Here is a 20,126-nt window from a genome sequence, read left to right as displayed (position 1 = left end):
ATGAGGTGAGAGGTTTTTTGCAGCAATAACCAAACAATGTGGAGTATGGAGAGGCGCTGCTCCAACAACTGAGGATTGTTGGACCAACTGGTGGTAACTATTAGTTTTCAAGCCCCCCACTTCAGTTTCTACAGCAGGAGTGTCAAACCATGTGCTTTAGAGAGCTGAGAGTCTGCAGGTTTTCATCCCAACCAAATGCTCCAACAGGTGATTTCACTGATTAGTTCCTCCTCCCTTCATGTTTTTAGTTGGAATGAAAACCTGCAGACTCTCAGCTCTCTAAGGCACATGGTTGCCTACCTCTGCCCTGGACAGAGCAGCCACAAATGGTCAATACTGGTCTTACTAACTGAGAACATAAAGCATGAAAGATGGAAAGATCACCCTTCTCCATTCTCCCTGTAGATGGGGCTATAGTTCTTGAGTCTGGTTCTGAATCCTTTTCTAATGGTTTGGGTTTGTCTTGGTTAATTAGGATTTGTCTTAGTCACTGCCACTGTTGCATGTTGATTCAACTCCTTCCTGCCTATCTGAAAATATCAAATGGTTCACTGTATTTTTTCTTTGAAGTATTGCAAACCATTTACAACAGGGGTTAGTACATAACTCCTGCAGACAGATCTACACCTCTCTTAAACCAAATCTCTTGAAATGGTATTAAAGGGATACTTATAATACATCATTTATGCATCTGGTACTCAATATGTGCTACCTTCAATCCTTGACAAAGAAGGATTTACTCACAAATCTTCATGGTAAACTTGCAAACCAAAAATGCAAGCCATCATCAATTTTACAACTGTAAAACATTATTAAAAGTTCCAGTTAAAAAGCTCACATTTGACATGCTGGATGTGTAGGTCTCTGGTGTCCAGTTGTGTTCTCAGTACTCCCCAAACATACTCAAATTCTCACTCAAATCTTGCCAATCAGCCCTCTTCTGCAAACTCCTTTCAGAAGTGAAGTGTGAATGTGTAAAACCTTCTTCGTCAGCGGGTGAAGGCAGCACACTGTGAGTGCTTGATACAAAAATTAGGCATTATGGGTGAAATATCCTTTTAAGAACGGCTTTGTGCTTTAGTGTTACACTTGGAAAGACATGTACACTACTTGTCTGTTTTAGTCTTGAATATGACCAGATTTGCTCTCATCTAAGCCTTAAACTTGATCACAGCTCTGTTTGAGCATGCTGTATCTGGACTGCAGCCCTCCCTGAACATCATTCATCAGTTCAGCTCTAGCATCACTGTGCTTAAGTTAATGGCATTAAATAAAACTAGAGGAATGTCAATGCATGCACTTTGAAACACATGAGCATTAGCCTGAACAACATCTTCAAGGACCATCCCAGTGATTTTGAATGTTTGAATGTTACCTCAGTTCATGTTACATCACAATAAAGCATTTTGCAAATCCTGCGAGACTGTCTTCCTCAATTCAAGAAAACACAACAGTGCTGCTGCTTTTAGGAAAACTAATGTGATGGAATACTGGTGTGAAGAAAGTCGGAAGCCTCTGAAAGTTCATTTTCATATCGTGGAATGAATGGAAACCAACGGCTGGATAGATGCTTGCTTTGGCAAAGTAAAGTATATGCATTCTTTAGATATTAGGCTAAACATGCAAAATCACTGGGATGGTCCTTTATCAGCATGTAAAATGAATGGTTCCATGAATCATCGATACATGTAATCATATTCCAGTTCCAACTCAAGGCATACTTCTGTTGATTTTCACTGGTGTGTGTGTTGAGAGGGCACTTGTGGGGGCCTTTTGGTTCTTCATGTTTGGGTCTTTGTTTCTTACAGTCCTTCTGTACTGGGCCTCCCTTCTCCTGACCTGTTTCACCACACCAGTTCTGGCAGAGCCCGACTGGTGAGGTAAAGCAACTACTCTGGTTTGTTTTCTGTGCTTAGCAGCAAGTACAGGGAACTGCCGAGAGTACAGAGCGTCTGTGTACTGAAGCTCTGGAGTGATAAGGTTCTGACATTTTTTTTTGGTTGGTTCATCCAGCCCTGGGTTTAAGTTATAGCCTTGGATAACCGCTGCTCCGTACTGGAACGGCTTCAGCCCAGCGTCCTTTATCTTTGAAGGGTCGACTGCCCCGCCGTCTTTCAGGCAGGTTTTGGACAGGTGAGCTTGTAGCTCCTTCAACTGAGACACTTCCTTTTGCATCTCCTCTTGGCCCACCAGAGTATTCACTTTGTGCCAGAAGGTGGCGTTAAAGTGTAGGTAGAGCCTCCAGTCTAAGGCGTTCCAAGCTTTAATCTTCTCTGCAGTGTCTGGCAGGAGTGGGTGACGAGTCCGTTCACTGCGGCTGTTGAGCTTAAAGGAGACCACGTCATCCAGGGACCAGCAGAGGGTGTGCTTCAGCAAGACCATCGACTCATCAAAGTATTCAGAGATAAGAACGAGGTGGAAGTCCCGTTCGATGGCTGCAATGGCCATGCTGGCTCTCTCCTCCAGGTCCTCAGCACTGGCCACCACACTGTTGTCAAAACCGAAGTCAAAGGCCAGGATGTTGTGAGCGTAGTGGTTGTTGGTCAGCGACGAGTTGTAGCCTTGCCAGCCGTTGTTGAGGAAGTCGTCCAGGCTGCGGACCTTGTGGAAGGCTGGGATGCTCTTGTAATAAATGAAGATAGACTCCATCATGGCCACAGGGTGCCGCAGGATTGAAAAGTAGAAGGCATCCTCAGGCATCACTTTAGCCACCTGGGACAGAGAGAGGGAAGAAATGAAATGATTTTTGAAGTGATGTGTGCTGAAAATACCAAGTTCTCTTTAACTGTGGCTGAAATTCTGAAAAATTTTCCAGGAAGAGCACAACATTTTTCTGGATTGTTCATGTTTTTCCAGTAGATATATTAACTGCTGTTCAACATGTTCAACATAAGGAGAATTAATTCTTGAGATGAGTAGAGACGAGTAAACCACAGTCTAACTGTTGACACAAGTTTCACAGTGTGTAAACTGGAACCAGTACCATATGAAATATAAAGTTATAAAATATCTTTATATCTCTAATTCTCTTTCTTTTTCTTCTCTAATATAATATAAATATAAAGGGGACAGGTGCCAGACCTGTCCCCTGCACTTTATTCCACCTACAAATTGTTAAGAGTCCAGTTAGTTACATAGTTCACCTGCTGTTATACCTATCTTTTTTTTTTCTTTCCATTAAGGTTTTGGTAACTTACAAATCTTGGGAATAATTTAATTTTTTTTGTAATTTTATTTTATTTTATTTTATTTGTTTTCGATAATTTTGTGGCAGTTGGTGTGGGGAGTTTTCATGCTATTTATTTTCAAATTTGTGATTTTGTGATCAATTTTTGGTGATTTTCTTATAGTTCAATTTAATCTTAAGATATCAAATGCAAATTGGTCAGGGTAAAATATAAAGCAATATCCAAATGGCAGGAGCGTTTGTGCCAGTGCTACAAACGCTCAGTAACTCCATCCGTTCAGTGAAAAACAGGCATGGCGACAGAAAAACAGTTTGAGTATTTTTTTTTGTTTGTTTGTTTCAGTTTTGTTTGTTGTTTTTGAGTTCAGCTCACCTCAGATTTTCGAAACCTCATGTGGTTGCACATGATGTGGAAGTGCTTTCCACTTCTGCTGCTGACACCTTCCACAAAGTGGGAAGCGAAGTAGAATGGATAAAACAACTGGCTGTGTTTGTTCAGCGGGAGGGCAAAGGTCAAGTTCCTGCTGTCACCGTAGCGATAGAGGATGTTCAGGATGGTGCTGCTGGCTGTTTTGTGTGTCTTCAGGAACACGATGTGACTCTTTGGTTTGCAGGAGCCGTTCCTCTCGTGGATGCCGCTGAGGTGGACCTCGGACGAGCCAGGTGGGGTTGCTGTGTTCGTCTTCCTCTGATCGCCGACTGAAATCAGCCCTCGCTGGCTGCTGTAGGACTGAGGGAGGTCATGGCTCCTGCTATCTGCACTGACTCGTGTAGGCAAACTAGAAATTGCCAGGCTCTGCTTGTTTCTGACCGCTGGGTCTTTGGGTTGAACTAACTTTCCAGGTGAAACTTTAATTCCCGCTGTCCGAGAGTTTATGAAGTTGAAAGTTTTATCAAAATGTTTGGAAAAGAAATCATCTGAAGGCTTGGGATACTCCTCTGATCCCTCCGCTCCTCTCTCCGACACATTTCGGTGGTAATGTTCTGCCAGTCCTTCCTTGCCCGATGACCTCACTTCCTGCTTTATCTCGAGTGCCGGATTAGTGTGGAGGGTTTCCAAGGCGGTGTGCCCAGTGGAGAGTGAATGCTGGCTTTCAGCACTGAACCTCAGATTCAGGACTCCAATTGGTTTGTCGCTCCTGGGAGGACACACAAAGTTGTACACAAAGTCAGTGTGATATACTACAATATAACACCATGTCATAGCATACATTACCAGTGAGCACAATTAATTCATGTTGAATCACCATTGGACATTTCCTCGTCTGGCAATAGTAATATCTGGTTCCAGACCCATGAATTGCATGTTCACTTTTTAAAACTTCTATTAAAAAATATAGCCAGAAATATTCCCCTATATGTTACTGGATGTATGTATAAACATTCAAATAAGACGCTACACTGGCCTCAGTCATCTTAATTAAAAAGGAAATTGTGTTTCTTGTGTATATTCATTGGCAGGGGGTAAAATGAAAAGAGAATAATTTGAAGAGATGATGATTTTCTTGTGCACCATCCACTGCAAATTCTACTAATGCACAACAAAGGATAATGCACTGACTGTAACATAATGTAATAATGACATAAATTGTGATAAAAACCAGGTAACATAATAAATTAATGTAATAATTGAAAAACATAATTACATTAACTAGTGATTATTAGTTTGTAAATTGTACATTATATTAACACCTTTTACTACATGTTGATGTCCGTTTCATTTATTTTAGTTTGTTTTAGCATTGATATTTTTTAAACTGACTTCTTGTCTGGCATGTTGGCTGCTGTAAAAATAGTAAAACAACAAGTAAGCTGGTGGGATGTGTGACCGTGTTAGTCGACCTGGCCTGGCGGAAAGCTCCCAGGATCTGAATGGCGACGCAGATCACGGTGAGAAGCATGAGCAGCATCCACAGGGAGCGGCGCTGGCTGCACAGTGCTCTCCTCACACACCTGCAGGGGGCGCACAACACAGACACACATGAGGTCTGCAGAAGTCTTGAAGTAATTTTTCCCTGTTCTCACATTGAGACATACTTTGGTTTGTGTAAGTACTAAATGCATTCCTTGACATAAGGTTTAAATATCCACTCAGAAGCCACTTTATTAGGTATAATATCCAGTCCAATCCAACTGTCGTGCCGTAAAGTTTCCTTTCCTGCTGCCTATAATGCTCAGCTTTTCTTGTTGTCACAGTAACAGAGGTGTTCATTCACTTCTATGTTTGGCATTGAGCTCATAGTGCTGCTGTTGGACTGGACTGCATTTTATTGAGAGCTGTATCCAATATTCTGTCCCCCTCATTGTATATAAATAAGGGAGGACAAAAAATTAGAAACACCTCTCAGTATAATGCAGTCCAGTACAAGACCTCTGCAAACTACAACCTCAGTAATAAACATAGAATTAAACTGACACATTCTCCTCAATGTCAACACAAACTGAACATTATAAACTTTGTTAAAAGGTTGCTAATTTTCAAGGACCCCACTTTGAAAACCAGCGGTCTATACGGTGACCACGTATCGATAATAAAAAACTAGATTGCTGATTATGTAATAAAAACCAAAGCAACCACAAAGCCGTGCTGGTGCGTCCAACTATTATAACACAGGTGTTATAATCATTAAATCTGTAAACTCCAGCTCCATCGCCGTCAGCTGAAGGTGTCACCTGTAAATGATTGATTTCCCACTCATGATTCAGACAATCAGCTATGAGCACTGCTGAGGGCAATAAAAATAATGCAATTAATATTGAAAAGCAAAATATTAAAACTTGTAAATGTTATTTCTAAAGCTTGGAAAAGAAGGCAAGATTCTGGTGATTTTTTGTTTAACTGTCATTATGTAGTGTAAATATGGCAGTATTGTGTGATAGTACTATTGTGATTATTATATCTGATGACAATGGTTGTATAAAATATTGATTTGCTTTCGCACATGGTGTACTCGATTTAATCTGGATACCAATGTGTACGATGTGATACCACACTCCCATTTGTATTGGTTTATTTGGTTAGTGTCTCATAAGCCAGTGAGAGGCTGGGTAACAGTAAGACACTGTAATAAAATTAAATTCCTTCATACTTCAACACTTTTCATCCCCGTCGTCACACAGACAGAACAAAAGCAAACCATTTTTTTTTTTTTTTTTTTTTTTTTTACCAGGACCCTTTTAGCCTAAGTGGAACCAAAACTTAATTAACACTACTTGTATCACCTGTGTTTACCTGCTCTTTCATGTCAAAGAGATTCAAAACATTCTTCTATACAAGACCATAGGAAGAAGAAAAATGAGCAACCTACTGTTTGTGGTTTATTATCTTGAACACTGTGAAGTGTGGGTGTCACTGTATCACAAAAGGCTTTTTTCACACTTTTGTCTGACTGATTTGTTTAAAGTGTCCTGTGGTGTAACTATGCAAAACACTGCACTCACACTTGTGGAAACAGTAAGATACTCTAAGGCCTGTTGAATGTGACAGTTAGTTCAGAGCAGCACTATCTGTCACATTCAATGACGTTCATGCAAATTCATTCAGATCCTTGACTTGAATATGAAAAACTCGATGGGACTCTCTCGACTTGCGGTGCACACAAAACTGTAAACAAAACTTGAAAATAAATAGAGAAATAAATAAAAAAGAAGTATTCAAACAACAAATATCTAGGATCACAGGCTGTTAGTTCAGCAAAGCAACGGAATATCCTTTTAATGCCAGCTGAAAAAGCAGGGACAGGAGACGTTCAGATCTAACTCCTCATCTCATGATGCAGAGATGGATTTCCGTGTCAAAAGTATTTTCCCTATGAGGCCATTTCCTAATAATAATAATTTAAAATAATAATTAATAATCCAGTAATCTAATCTAGTAATTTAAGAAGCAATTTAAAACTTGGACGTTTGTATCAGCAGCTGATCAACTTTGACCGGTGTCAGTCATGCTAGATCACCACTAAGGCACAGAAATATCTGGTTTACAAGCATGCATCTCAGTGTATGTAAATGTGCATGTGTACAAACTGGTGAAAGTATAAAGCGATAAAAAAACAACACAGACAGGTGGATTTATTTGTGCCAACGCTGCTCGATACGCCCTGTATGTCATGTTGGTGATAGCCAACCTCTTCGCTGTTGGCAATTTGGTTACTGGTTTAATTACTCTGATCTCTTTCACATTAGGAAAAAATGGTCACAAATCTGTTTTTCACACACACAAAACCTCAGCTGAAGGTTTTGGGGAAACTCTAGTTATTGTTGTCATTGTTATATCTTGAAATAAATGCATAAAAGCCTCTGTGATTGGCAAGTGTATGATGTGCCCATCTTTTTTTTTTTTTTTTTTTGGTCCAGTGAATGAGTTGCTGTTCTTTCGACTGTTGGTATACACTTTTCCTGGCTTGAGTGGAAATTTACTTCAAAAGTTTGCAACAACATCTGGGAAGAAGTTTGAAAGTGGAGCTCAAAAGTCAGAGAGAGAATGGAAACATCCGGCCAGCTCAGGTGTTCTTCCTAACAGCTGCGGGCCCCGGGGCCGAGCCGGCTGAGAGGCCTCCAGCGGCAGCACCAGTAGCAAGTGAAACAGTGACAAGGACACCAACCGAATCACCGTCCACTGCCAAAGGTTGTCAAACAGGCTGGGTCATGTCAAAAGGATGAGTGTGTGATGCTTTGTCTGCAGGCTGTTTGGTGACAGTGAGAGCGGGACAAGAGAGAGTCGGCCACTTCACACCAGTGTCAGAGTCAGAGTCCTGCGGCCAGATGCATAAAACTGTGTGTAGAGTTATGATTAAAACTGTGTGTATGCACAAAGACAGAAATATGCATATGCATTCCTTTCCTCAGATTTATAAAGCCATGCCTACACATGCTTCTGTATTATAAATCTCAGTCTTTGTGCACCAACATTATGCCCACCCCCACAATCAGACATTAATGAAGGCTGACACGCCCCTAATCAGCTCATTTCCATACAAATTCCTGTTGCTGCTCGTTCATTTCTTTAGACACGGCGACTAAAAGCACTGCGAGGTTCTTGAGCCGCCATCGCTGTCATCACACACAGCTCAGCCTGTTTATAACTCATCACAATGACTTATAATTGATGAAAAATGTGCCTGTAAACAAATCAACCTAACAGTCACTGTATCTGTATTATGTGTAACATTGCATCAGACATATTGTCACTCATAAATATAAAAATATTTTTTTTTAAAAAGTAAGTAGGCTTGTACAAAATCATACACACACAATGAAATTGGATATTAAGGACACTTAGTGCATTGAAATAATAAAGTTGCTATAATAATGTCCACTTTCATGTGATTTTCTCCCACTTCTCCACCAGCCTGCAGCCAAAACTCTGTGAACGCATGCTGTGAAGTCCACATTCTCACCGCACCTTCTTTTCTATAAATATTGGTTTATGTGTAGAAAATAGCATATGCATATTTCTGTGCGTTTATGCGTCCGGCCCCTGGACGTCAATGCTGTAATCATGGACTTTGTCACATGCAAAACCAAAAAGAAGAAGTTGTGGAGGTACAAACAGACCTGCAGCTGTTACTGAGTGTTTCCTGCAATGTTGTCATGCTTCCAGCACGAGAGAGGAAAGAAGGATGCATGCAGGCCTCAGCTGCCAGCGTCGTATAACTTTTGTTATTAGATATTGGTGCTGCCTTTTATTATTATTATTATTGTTATGGCCATTTAGATTTTATGGCACTTGAACTTGTAAGGCAAAGGGCTCACTTTGATCTGTCAGTGTGTGCGTGTGTGTGTGTGTGTGTGTGTGTGTGTGTGTGTGCTTATGCGTGCATTATGTGTGGGAGAGGTGGATTTTGGCCTTTTGGCTGCACAGTTGGGCTGTGTTGGGCTTCTCATGATGATGTGACTTGTGTTTGGTGCTGCATCAGTCATAAAGCTGCACTGCAGTCCTGAGTGATTGCTGACGCATTACTGTGTGCAAATTAAGCGTGGCTGATGTGTGTGCATGTTGGACAGTGTGTGTGTGTGTGTGTGCTGTGAGTGTGAGGCTTTGGTGAATTTATGACTGGATTTTCTGATCAACTATAGTTTGCTCAAAGCCTCATTATACAGTCGGGTGTGTGTGTGTGTTTGATGAAACTACTTCAACACAGCAGAAACAACGTCTGTGTGTTCATGCAGTGACGTAACGACCTGCAGGCTTAATTAATGAATTAATGAATTAATGAATGGCGGCGATGTGTTGCAGTTTGATTGGAGGAGGTAGATGTGTCTTGTTAACTTTCTTTTCAAGATGGCATCTTCTTTCTTTCTGTCTTTCTTTTTTAAACACCTGATGAAGCTGAAATCTTAAGAAAGCGGAAGCTCCTTTTTTTTTTTCTTTTCTTTTCAGATCTGTAAAAACCTACAAAGCAGCCTGCCTTAGCTGCCGTCTGGAGCTTTCAAAGGAGAGCTTTACTGTTCCGTAATGGTCTAAATCAGTGGCTCTCAACTGGTGGTTGGCGGTCCAAAAGTGGACTGCGAGTTGATTCTGAGTGGACCAAGGAGGGAGGAAAAAAAGTAAAGTAGAGCAAAATAAAAAAAAAACAAAAAAAAAAAAACTTTTTTGCAGTACAAAAGAAAAAAGAAAGAAATGTTAAAAATGAAATATTAAAAAACGTTCTTAAAACATATGAAAGCCTTGTATAATAAAAACATGAAAAATATTCTAAAAACCAAAAAACTATAAAAATTGCTACTTTTGCCTCGGAAATTGGGGATGAAAAATGCAAATATATGCAGTGCTCGATTGCGTATGCTCTTTTAGATGAGACTGTGAAAACTTGGACAAAGCAACGATTTTTAAATATTCTTGAGAGAAATGACGGGAATCCCACGTGGGTTTCAGAGAGTTCACAGTGTATTGCAATAAAACTTTTCATTTTGCAAAATGAACCTGAGTGTGTGAGCCATGACTGAAGCTGGTCCACATGCTGTTTCTCAGGCTCTTCCACTCGGCTCATATTTAAAGACAGTGTTGAATATCAGCACAGAATCTCAGTCGCTGGTGTTTTCAGTCGGTCAAACTGCGGCGAGGGTCTGCAGCCTCATGAGTTACAGCAGCTCAAAGGGGAGTTTTAGCTGCAGTTTTAGTTGTGTGTGTGTGTGTGTGTGTGTGTGTGTGAACAGCAGGCGTTATCTGAACAGACATGATGTTTGAACTACAGCCGCCTCCCACCACTACATTTCAATGTGCTTGACTTTTGGAGTTTCATTTTATCATAAGTCACCTGGATATTTTCAGTCTGAGCTTTTCAGCTTGAATAGTTTCTTTTTATTTGTGCCCTTGTTTGTGACAAGAAATAAAGTACAGACATGATTTAATCCACTGTTATAAGAGTTATAATTACCAATAAATTACATGAAAAGTAACATTTATCGCCTGCTGGTGTCATAACATCTGTCTGAAATGTCAAATTCTACGGAAAAGAAATGCATTCATGTTAGGGGAAAAAAATCTGCCCTGTTTTTCTAAGAAAAGTTTTCAAGGAAAAAAAACTTACTGCCCTCTAACTATTTTTTTCTTACATGAATACATTATGCTTCCATAAAAATCAGACTGAAATTTATGTCGCAATGACACGATTCCTACCCCAAAAAATATGTCACCGCTGCCTCTGCCACAGGCGTTTTTGTGGTACAATCTGTTCTATTCTGTTCTATTCTGTTCTATTCTATTCTATTCTATTCTATTCTATTCTATTCAAATCAGGCTGCTGTTGCTCCTGTGGCCAGACTCACACTGAGTGTAAACCTTGGTACCTCACATGGCCGCTGCAGACAAATATAATTACAACTGCTGCTCCCACTACATTAAACACAGTCCAACACACTGATAAAACTGTCGCTACACACACACACACACCTACACACACAATAATTATATAATATTCATCCTTACACATCCTACTATTGTGGTAATTATCAGTGGATTAAGTCAAGCTGGGGGGCGCTCTGTAAGACCCAGCAGGAGCTCTGAGTGTCCCTGGACTGGAGGGTGGGTACCCGAGCCGAGCCCATTGGGACCGCTGGGACTTCCTGTACACTGCTGGAGTTTAAGTGAGGACGCTGAAGGCAGCACGTAGGCTGTTTCAGGTGGTAAATACAACCTACCGATGGAGGACAAGCAAAATCTCGGGCTCGGGTCGGGTCCAGACAAAAACATGTGGCCCGATCTGCACTCTACTCTGGGGGGTATTCTGAAGCGCAAATGATCAGTGGATCTCTAAGCTGACGCTGCATGTTCCTGCAACAGTTTAACAAAATGCCTCAGATTTTTCAAGGCTACTGAAACATCTGGAGCCTGTTCAGCTCTTGCTCAAGGCCTTCTTTGGCTGCGCTCACACACAAACACAAATGAACTTTTGCCCTCTATGTCTCCGTTAAGGAGGAGCTTCAGGTTGGTACCGCTGCCTTTAAAAGAATTCCAGGTATCCCTGTGCTGAAGCCAGCAGTGGGCTGCAGCTGGGTCAAACGCACAGGCAGTCAGCCGCCCTATCTGGAGATCAGTTTGTCGTTCCAGCTCGCTCAGGACCAACTCTGTGTGGTGCGCAGCTTCTAATCTCTCCCCGGAAAGTGATATCCTTCAGGGCAAGGTGAACCTGAGCGCAGAATTCACATCTAAGATCTAAACTAAACACTGAGGCATTGCTACGAGGGCTAAGGAGGACATGGACCCTGCACAGCGGACTGCAATTACAGCTGTTAAAGCTGCACTGAGCAAGGTTTCTCCAAGCAAGGTGTCACCACAGATTAACCCTGTTTATCAAAATTATATCTCTGTTGTCTGTACAGTTGCTGGTGGGAAACCTTCACACAGCATGAGGTGAAAAAAACTTAAGAGTGAAATTTAAAACTCTACAAAATGTATATACTTAACTTTTGTGCTAATCTCTTCCCAAAGTAAGACACAGCTAAACAGTGAAATGTGTATTTTATATTGCTTGGTTTGGTGAAAGGAGATGTATAGCAAAAAATAATTGTTGACATATGGCAGCACCATGCAGCGAGGGTTAATATACATATAAACAAGCTTGTATGATTGTTGAACAGAACAAAAACGCAGTTCTAGAAAGAAGCCGTGCTGGTTGATTCTGTGGGACCGACACGTATCCGATGTTTACCGAGCACTACAGTTACAGACGTAGCTGCTGGGAATATCTCGATGCAGTATCACGTCGGTACGGGGGACCAGCTGAGAGTGCGACTCAGGTGGGATATTTTTGTCTAACCTGGACCCAAGACGGGAGCACAGTAACTCAGACCAACCCGAACCCGACAGACATTCTTTTTTTGTCTGAACCCGACCCGAGCCCAAAATTTGGCTTGTCCTCCATTGCTAGGTTATATTTACTGCCTGAAACAACCTACATGTTGCCTTCAGCGTCGTCATGTAAACTCCAGCACTATACAGGAAGATGCCCAGAACAGACGGTCTATCGTTTTTTACTAAATGTCTGTCCGAACCCATCAGGTCCCGACATGCCCAGGTCAGGTATCTACACTCTAGAGCAGCTATCCAAGAAAAATACACAACCTGTTGTCTGACTGATGAAAATCAACCCTTCAGCATCGGCACTGTGGATGAGTGATTTGCTCTATTTTATGACATAACTGAGCAGCTTTAGATTACATGGAGGAAACAGTGACGCTCTCATTCTGACAGACTAGTGGTGATTTGCGTTGTTTTCCAAAGCAAACTTTGGAAACAGGCATGTTGACTTACACAGCCTTGCACATGCTTCAAGGTAACAACTCAAATCCACATCCACAGGATGACCCGGCCTGCTGTTACAGCACAGAGGCTGTCTGATCGCAGTCACCAGCCTGTAATCTGATGCTGATAGTTAACCGTGTCACACTGGCCGCAAACTCAGATAGGATATCAGGTTGGAACTGAGGGAAGTAAGCCACCAGACACTGATTTGGACTGGTGGTATTTTTTCCATTGAGTCAATATTGCATTATTTAAATAATGAATCCCTCCTGAAATATTTAAAACACTGGTAAAAACAGCTGTTGGCTGGTTATTTTTCCTTTAAAGATGACAAATTTGGTCATTTTTGCCCTTTTTAGAGAGCTTACATAGCAGATTGACTGCAAAGTTTGGCATGGAGGGAGGTCTGGGCTGACTTTAAACCCCTGGCAGCATTTTTACGGAGTGTGTGCCAACACACAGTCACCAGGAGTTTCTCATCTCCTGAGATATCGCTGCTTGGACATTTTACTTTTAAATGTGACTTGTTAATTTATGGCATAGACAGATCCCAAGGACGGGCTCCTGGGCCTGAGCTTTTCAGGGCCCCCCACCCTCCACAACACACACACACACACACACACACACACACACACAATGCCAGCACACACAACCAGTCCTCGCAAACACACAGTAAAAGTAGTGAGCACTCAAACTAATGGCTTATGTGTATTCAGCCATTACTGGAAATTAAGGACAATTTAATTTTCTTGTATTAAAAAAATATTGAGTCACACTTTCTTTGGGTAGATGTTCATCAGAATATGAATTGCCATTTCAGTTAAATGTCAACAAGAGGTCAGGAGAATATTAACAGCCACATAAATTATATTTTAACAACATATTGACAAATCTGCTCACGTTGTGTGGTAGTGTGTATTGGCTGGGTTAGGGTTAGGGTTGTTGGGGTGGTCAGCCACAAAAACAAAACAAAACAAAAAACAAACAACAAAACAACACCAGCAATATGAGCTGGTTAGAGTTATGATTGGTCGGGCATATCTTGTCCATAATTCCAGTGGAATCCATAAAAACCCTTTGCAGACATGTTGTTGAAATATCATGTTGGACTTACTGATATTCAGCTGACCTTGTTGATATGAAAATTACATATCAATTGACATTTTGGTGAATATCTACAGATATTGATATGATTGATATGTAATAAAAGACACGGAAACAGAAATGCATGGCCGAAATGGAAGTGGCCGGCCAGCAGCTACACCAGAAAACCCAAAATATACCGGAAAACGCAAAATAGCCCACGGGTTCTGAGACTAAAATCGTGGCGGAATGAATGGAAACCGGCGGCTGGATTAAAGGTTGTAAAATTATACTGGTGGTCTAAAATGCGACTAGTTGCTTTGGGGAAGGATGCATGCATTTAGTAGATACAGTATCATGCCTAACATGCAGACTCACTGGTGAGGTCCTTAAACACAGAGACGGAGCTGCAGCTTCAGGCCCGCAGCCAGAAGAGCCTGGTTCCTCCCTGATGAGTCGCAGATGGGTTTGAAACACAGGCTGACCACCACTGAGCAGCAGCCGACTGTTTACCGTTATCTCTTTGAAGCAGAGCTGCTCGATTGTGGGAAAAAAAAAAAAAAAAAAAAAAAACCTAATCACAGTTATTAAGGTCAATACTGAGATCACAGGTATTCAGCACAATTACTGAGCTTGTCATTTCAATGTGCCACAGCACAACAGAGCGCAGTGTAATAACTGTTTTACCTCAATAATCTCATTTTCAGAATCGTCGGAAGCCAAAATCACAATTGGAAATGAAATCCGATTTGCTTAGCCCTACTTTGAGGTAACCTATTCTCAGTTGTTTTCTCAGTTGCCAAGATTTTTTTTTTCAATCAGTGAGAATCAGGAATTTCTCAACAGAATTGAACAGCAACAAAGGGAGAGCTGTGTGAGGTGCAGGGCCGCTGGTGGTAAGGTGATAGTTGGGTGCACATGAGGCCGGCATATTTGTTTTTTTCACAGCAAGCTGAAATTACAGGGCATTTAAAAATAAAGTGATGCAAACAAAATGAACCACTGACACAATTAAATAAAATGAGGAGAAAAGTAAAACATTAAAAGAGAAGAGAACATGACTGTCCCGACACGTTACATAATATTATTGAGTCTGGGTAATAGCCTAATAAAATAGAAATGATAATGTGGAGGTGTGTGTAAGGAGTCTAAAGAGTGTGTGTGTGTGTGTGTGTGTGTGTGTGTGTGTGTGTGTGTGGAGGAGGTTGGTGGTATTACATGCTGACAGCCCTCCTATAAAACTTTTACAGCGTCTCTTAAACTATTTGTTGTTGGTATAAACTCCATTTATGAGCAGCAGCAGTTTGTCCAAAGGCAACTGTTGCTGAGCTACGATTGGTTAGTTTGTGTTCGGGAGGGCGGGGCCTTGCTAGAGGTCTAACCATGAATGCAATCCAGTAACCCAGCCTTACATCTGTATTGATTTTTGTAATATGTTGTAGGGTTAATGCACATATTGAGACATACTGAGCAGCTGCAACTGACCCAACATCCCCTCAGGGATCAATAAAGCATTTCAGATTCTGATTCTAATCACTTTTTGGCTGTTGGTAATCTGTGATTTACAAGCACCCACCCAGGGATTCCTAAGCCGAAGTTTCCTGCTCATGTTCTTCCCTGCAGCACAAGAGGAACCAGGTCTCTGTGATGTTCCTGTACAGAGTTGCGTCAGCCTCGGCATCCATTCGCATGCTTTCACGCCCGGCACTAACAGAGTTTCTACAGCTTCTACACCGAACTTCACTGAAAATGAAAGCATTTTTACTTTTTATTAAAGAGGTCATATCTCTGGATTAACACAAGCAGCAACACGAAACAAGGTTCACTCGATTCAGGAGAGCAAGACGGAAAATCACAATCTGGCCACAGCCACCTGAGATCATCTCATCTACTTTTTCCTCCTTAGTGGGAATTTTTGCCATGTATTTTCCCTCTCCATTTAAATTCATTCGCTCATTCCCTTTCACACAGCTTACCCTAATTAGGGTTGCAGGGTGATGGAGCCAGAAGCTCTGATTTCCTCTCAGTGCACCAGGAAACCGGAGCTCCTGGTGGAAACACCCACACACACACACACACACGCACACACACACACCGTGGTGCTGCTTGCACTGTTGCCTCACAGCAAGAAGCTCATGGGTTTGATGCCTAGACAGCCACGGCCTTTTCTGCGTGGAGCTTGCATCTTTTCCCAGTTAAAACCAGTCACAATTTTTTCACACTTTATTTATTTCTCTCGCTTTCACTGCTTCAACCACACAAATTAGATTACATTAGATTAGATCTCTTGCTTTGTAACCGAAGTAAAAATCCCACTAATTTTCCCAAAAGCAATGTTAGTGGCCATTTGGGCCTTTCTAACTGAAACTTTCCCAGTTGAATCATCGGTACAGACTAACAGCAGCTGCACTGAGGCTTAATGTGAGACTGAATACACCTGAATGCGTTTTGCGGCTTTTAGCTTCACCACAGTAATATCCGACGAGCTTCACAGGTGCTGCAGCACATGAGAACTCATGCAGATACACAGGAGAAAGTGTGTTACACAATCTCCCCCAAAACCGAACACACCGGAGAACAGAGCTGTCCTTTTGGCCTCAGGTAGCTCGCACTTTCTCAGCTCTTTGTGCTGGAAACTCGTCCAGGCAGGTGGGACTTTCTGAAGCTTGAGGTGCGCTCGGAGAAGAAGTCCAGGTGCGCCGCTGAATGGGAAGCAGCGTGACGCTGCCGTGCAACTGCAGGATTTATTTTCAGTTTCGTGAAGATACAAGCGTAGTCGATGATGCAAGCTGAGGCAAGACCGAGCCCACACATCATCACACAGCATCAGAGCGTGCAGTGCACCTGTATGAGGTAGGCCTACTTTGTCATAACAGTTGGCTAGCAGTTATATAATTTTCATTTAATGCAGGTTGGGGATCTTGATTTTTTTTCCGAATTCAAAGAAAAGTCGAAAGAAAGTACTAACACTGGAGATGGGCTGCGATTTGCAAAATATGACACAAGAAGTTCACCCCTCACCCTGTCCTCATGTTCATACAGTCCCTGACAAACTTCCTTTTCCTTAACCCTCTGAAACCTTTACACCTTTCAAAAATAATGTTTAAAATTAAAGTACAAGATGATTTGCAAAAAAAGAAAAAAGAAAAGAAAGCTGATAATTAGAAAATTTACCATTTACCATTAAATTACTACAAAATGACCCTTAAAATTGGGGGAAGAAATACAAGAAAATGATTAAAAAAAAAAACCCCTGACCCTGGGCCTGGAGGATGCAAGTCAAATGAAGTCCAACACAGTCGATCTCATGGGTTGTATGAGCAAAACTGTGCAGAACGGCCAGAAGAATATGTGCACAAAACTGCAAAATTCAGACCAAGTGGCCGCCAGACGTGTCCGACTTACGAGTGGAACTACAGTAACAAGTTTAATGAGTTTTCCACATGAAAAATGTCCTCAAAGTGGCAGAAAAATGATAAAAAATACATTAAAGGACCAGTGATTTTGAATGTTTGGCCCATTTACTTTTCCCCCTGTTTTACTTTGCAATAAACCTTTTACTAAAGATTCTTAAGGTTTGGTGTGCAAGCAGCAGAGGATAATATATAATCGAAATCCCTCAGTTTTTAAATATGATTTTTTTGATTGAAACACCCACTTTATAACATTCTGCCTCTGAAAGGGGTTCTTCTCCACGCCTCCTCGTATATGAATCCTTAACCCAGATCTACTGAGCAGCAGCATCTGCATCAGAGCAAGTTCCTGGCTACAGCAAAAAAAAACCCATCATGCCAATTAATTCTGTGCACCACCATTTTTTTTTTTAATCTCACCAAAAAATGTCAGAACTGCTTTGCACTCTAGTGAGCCGTATGCATGCTAAAACAGACCAAGTGGAAGTGTTAACTACCAGGTTCATACTGGGCTTCCTGGGGGACTATTTTCCCTGGCGGAAGGACCTTTTTATGACACCTAATTACAAGCCATTGAACACAACAGTGCTGCCTGCTTTAAGAAACTAATGTGGAGGACTTTAATCCACAGATGGAAAACTGGAGCGAAGAAAGTCTCAAGTCTCTGAAAGTTCATTTTCATATCGTAGTGGAATGAATGGAAATCAACGGCTGGAGAAAAGGGAGGAGAAATGATGCAGTAGTTCTAAAATACCACTGCTCGCTTTAGGAAAAGATTAGCAGAAACTTGATGTACTGAGGTACACACTCAGTGTCACTTTTTCAGGTCCACCTGTTCGGTCTAATGCAGTTCAGGTCTACAGCTCTGCCATAAAGTTTATAATGTTCAGTTTGTGTTGACATTGTAGAGAATGTGTATATTTAATTCTATGTTTATTACTGAGATTGTAGTTTGCAGAGGTCTTGTACGGACATACATTATATTGAGAGGTGTTTCTAATTTTTTGTCCTCCTATTTATATCCATGAGGGCTGACAGAATAGTGGAAACAGCTCTCAATAAAATGCAGTCCAGTATAACAGCAGCACTAACTATGAGCTCAATGCCAAACATAGAAGTGAATGAACACCTCTATTACTATGACAACAAGACGAGCATTATAGGCAGCAGGAAAGGAAAAACTTTATGGCACAACAGTTGGATTGGATTGCACAGGTGGACCTACTGAAGTGGCCACTGAATGGATATTTTGTAGATTTTTACTCTCAACATGCAAACGCATTGGCTAGTCCTGTAAGGCACCCACAGTGCTTGACCCCCTAATAATGGAAACATTTATCACCAGATTTCCTAAGTGCCTACAGTGCTTGGCCCCAATAAAAATAATTGGCTAATAAAAGAAACAGCCAGTGGATCTGAATCCACATTTTTAATCAAACTGTAACAAAAGAGATGCTCAGCCTGGGTTTCTGCATGTTGAGCAGCAACCTGGGAATCAGTTCAAATTGGATGCAAAAGTTGCGTTGAGTGTATTTCTATTCCAGAGAGCGCAGAGAGGAGTCAGAGACGGTCCCCTGAGCAGGACCTGAACTCACAAGCTGCAGATTTCTCTGTGCCTTTTCCTCTCACCCACTGTTTCCCAGCTGCTGCCTGAGAGCCAACCGTCCCGAAGCAAAGCGTCGGTTTACTTACGAGGCCGGAGCTGGTTCCTTTCATCCACTCTGCTCGCTGAGGACGGCATTCCCCGCAGCCCCCCCAGACACCCCGACACCGCACCGGCCCGACTGCCTCCGATCTGTCCGCTGGAGCAGACTGCCCTGCCGCCTCTTCTCTCTCTCTCTCTCTTCTCTCTTCTCTCTCTCTCTCTCTCTCTCTCTCTCTCTCTCTCCTGTGGTGTGTGTGTGTGTGGGACTCCCTCCTGCTGAGCCGTCATCTCCCCGACGTGTACACAGAGGTAGAGAGACGTAGAGAATGAACGGCCAGAGAGAGAAAGAGAGAGAGAGAGAGAGAGGGAGGGAGGGAGGGAGGGAGAGAGAGAGAGAGAGAGAGAGATTAAATGAACTAACCCTAACCCTTTTTTTTTGGCATTTCAAAGCACACATGTACAATAGCATATTAGAGATATTCTCTGAGATTAGAGTGGCAAATTTATGAGGGAAAACTCGAAAACTGAATTATATTGTAGCGATTATAAAGTGATTATTAAGTCACAAATTTGCAAGAAAAAATTGACATTACAGTTGTAAATTTAGGTGAAAAAACATTTTAAAAAAAATCAAAAATTCAATAACAAATTTACGAGAAAAACAACTCGAAAAAATGTTTCTCTCATACTATGGTATTTAGCAACAAGGAAATCCTGGGAATCCATCGGATGCTGATGATAATAGTGTGATTTTAGGTTTAAAAAAAAAATAACAGGATTTACATGTTTTTCTTGTACATTTCTGAGAAAAAAACTAGAAAATTCTACTAGACCTGGCCAAGACATCAGCATTAAAGCACAGACTAAAAAAAAAAAAAAAAAGTTGCAGCCACTGTAGCGTTGAAGGCCAATCATAACCAGTGGGTCTTTCATAAGTGAATTAAATTCACAAAATGAAGCTAATGAAACGAATGATGATTTATCCACATGTGCTACACATAACAAAAGAAAGAAACAAAAGGCATTAGAAACCTTATGATTTGAGGTGATAAT

General features: G+C 41.5%; 1 protein-coding gene across 1 annotated transcript; it reads right to left on the bottom strand.

The window, feature by feature from the left end:
- Positions 1–1,710: 1,710 nt before the first annotated feature.
- gal3st2 (galactose-3-O-sulfotransferase 2) lies at positions 1,711–16,200 on the bottom strand. Its single transcript, XM_030067508.1, has 4 exons — positions 16,139–16,200; positions 5,030–5,140; positions 3,561–4,326; positions 1,711–2,712 (listed from the first exon to the last, which is right to left on the bottom strand). The coding sequence occupies exons 1-4, from the start codon at positions 16,198–16,200 to the stop codon at positions 1,711–1,713; spliced, it is 1,941 nt and encodes a 646-aa protein (XP_029923368.1).
- Positions 16,201–20,126: the final 3,926 nt, after the last annotated feature.

The sequence above is a fragment of the Myripristis murdjan genome, chromosome 13 (assembly GCF_902150065.1).
Source record: "Myripristis murdjan chromosome 13, fMyrMur1.1, whole genome shotgun sequence".
NCBI classification, from domain to species: Eukaryota; Metazoa; Chordata; class Actinopteri; order Holocentriformes; family Holocentridae; genus Myripristis; species Myripristis murdjan.
Note: the sequence above shows the minus strand (reverse complement) of the source record. Positions and strands in the feature narration are given on the sequence as shown.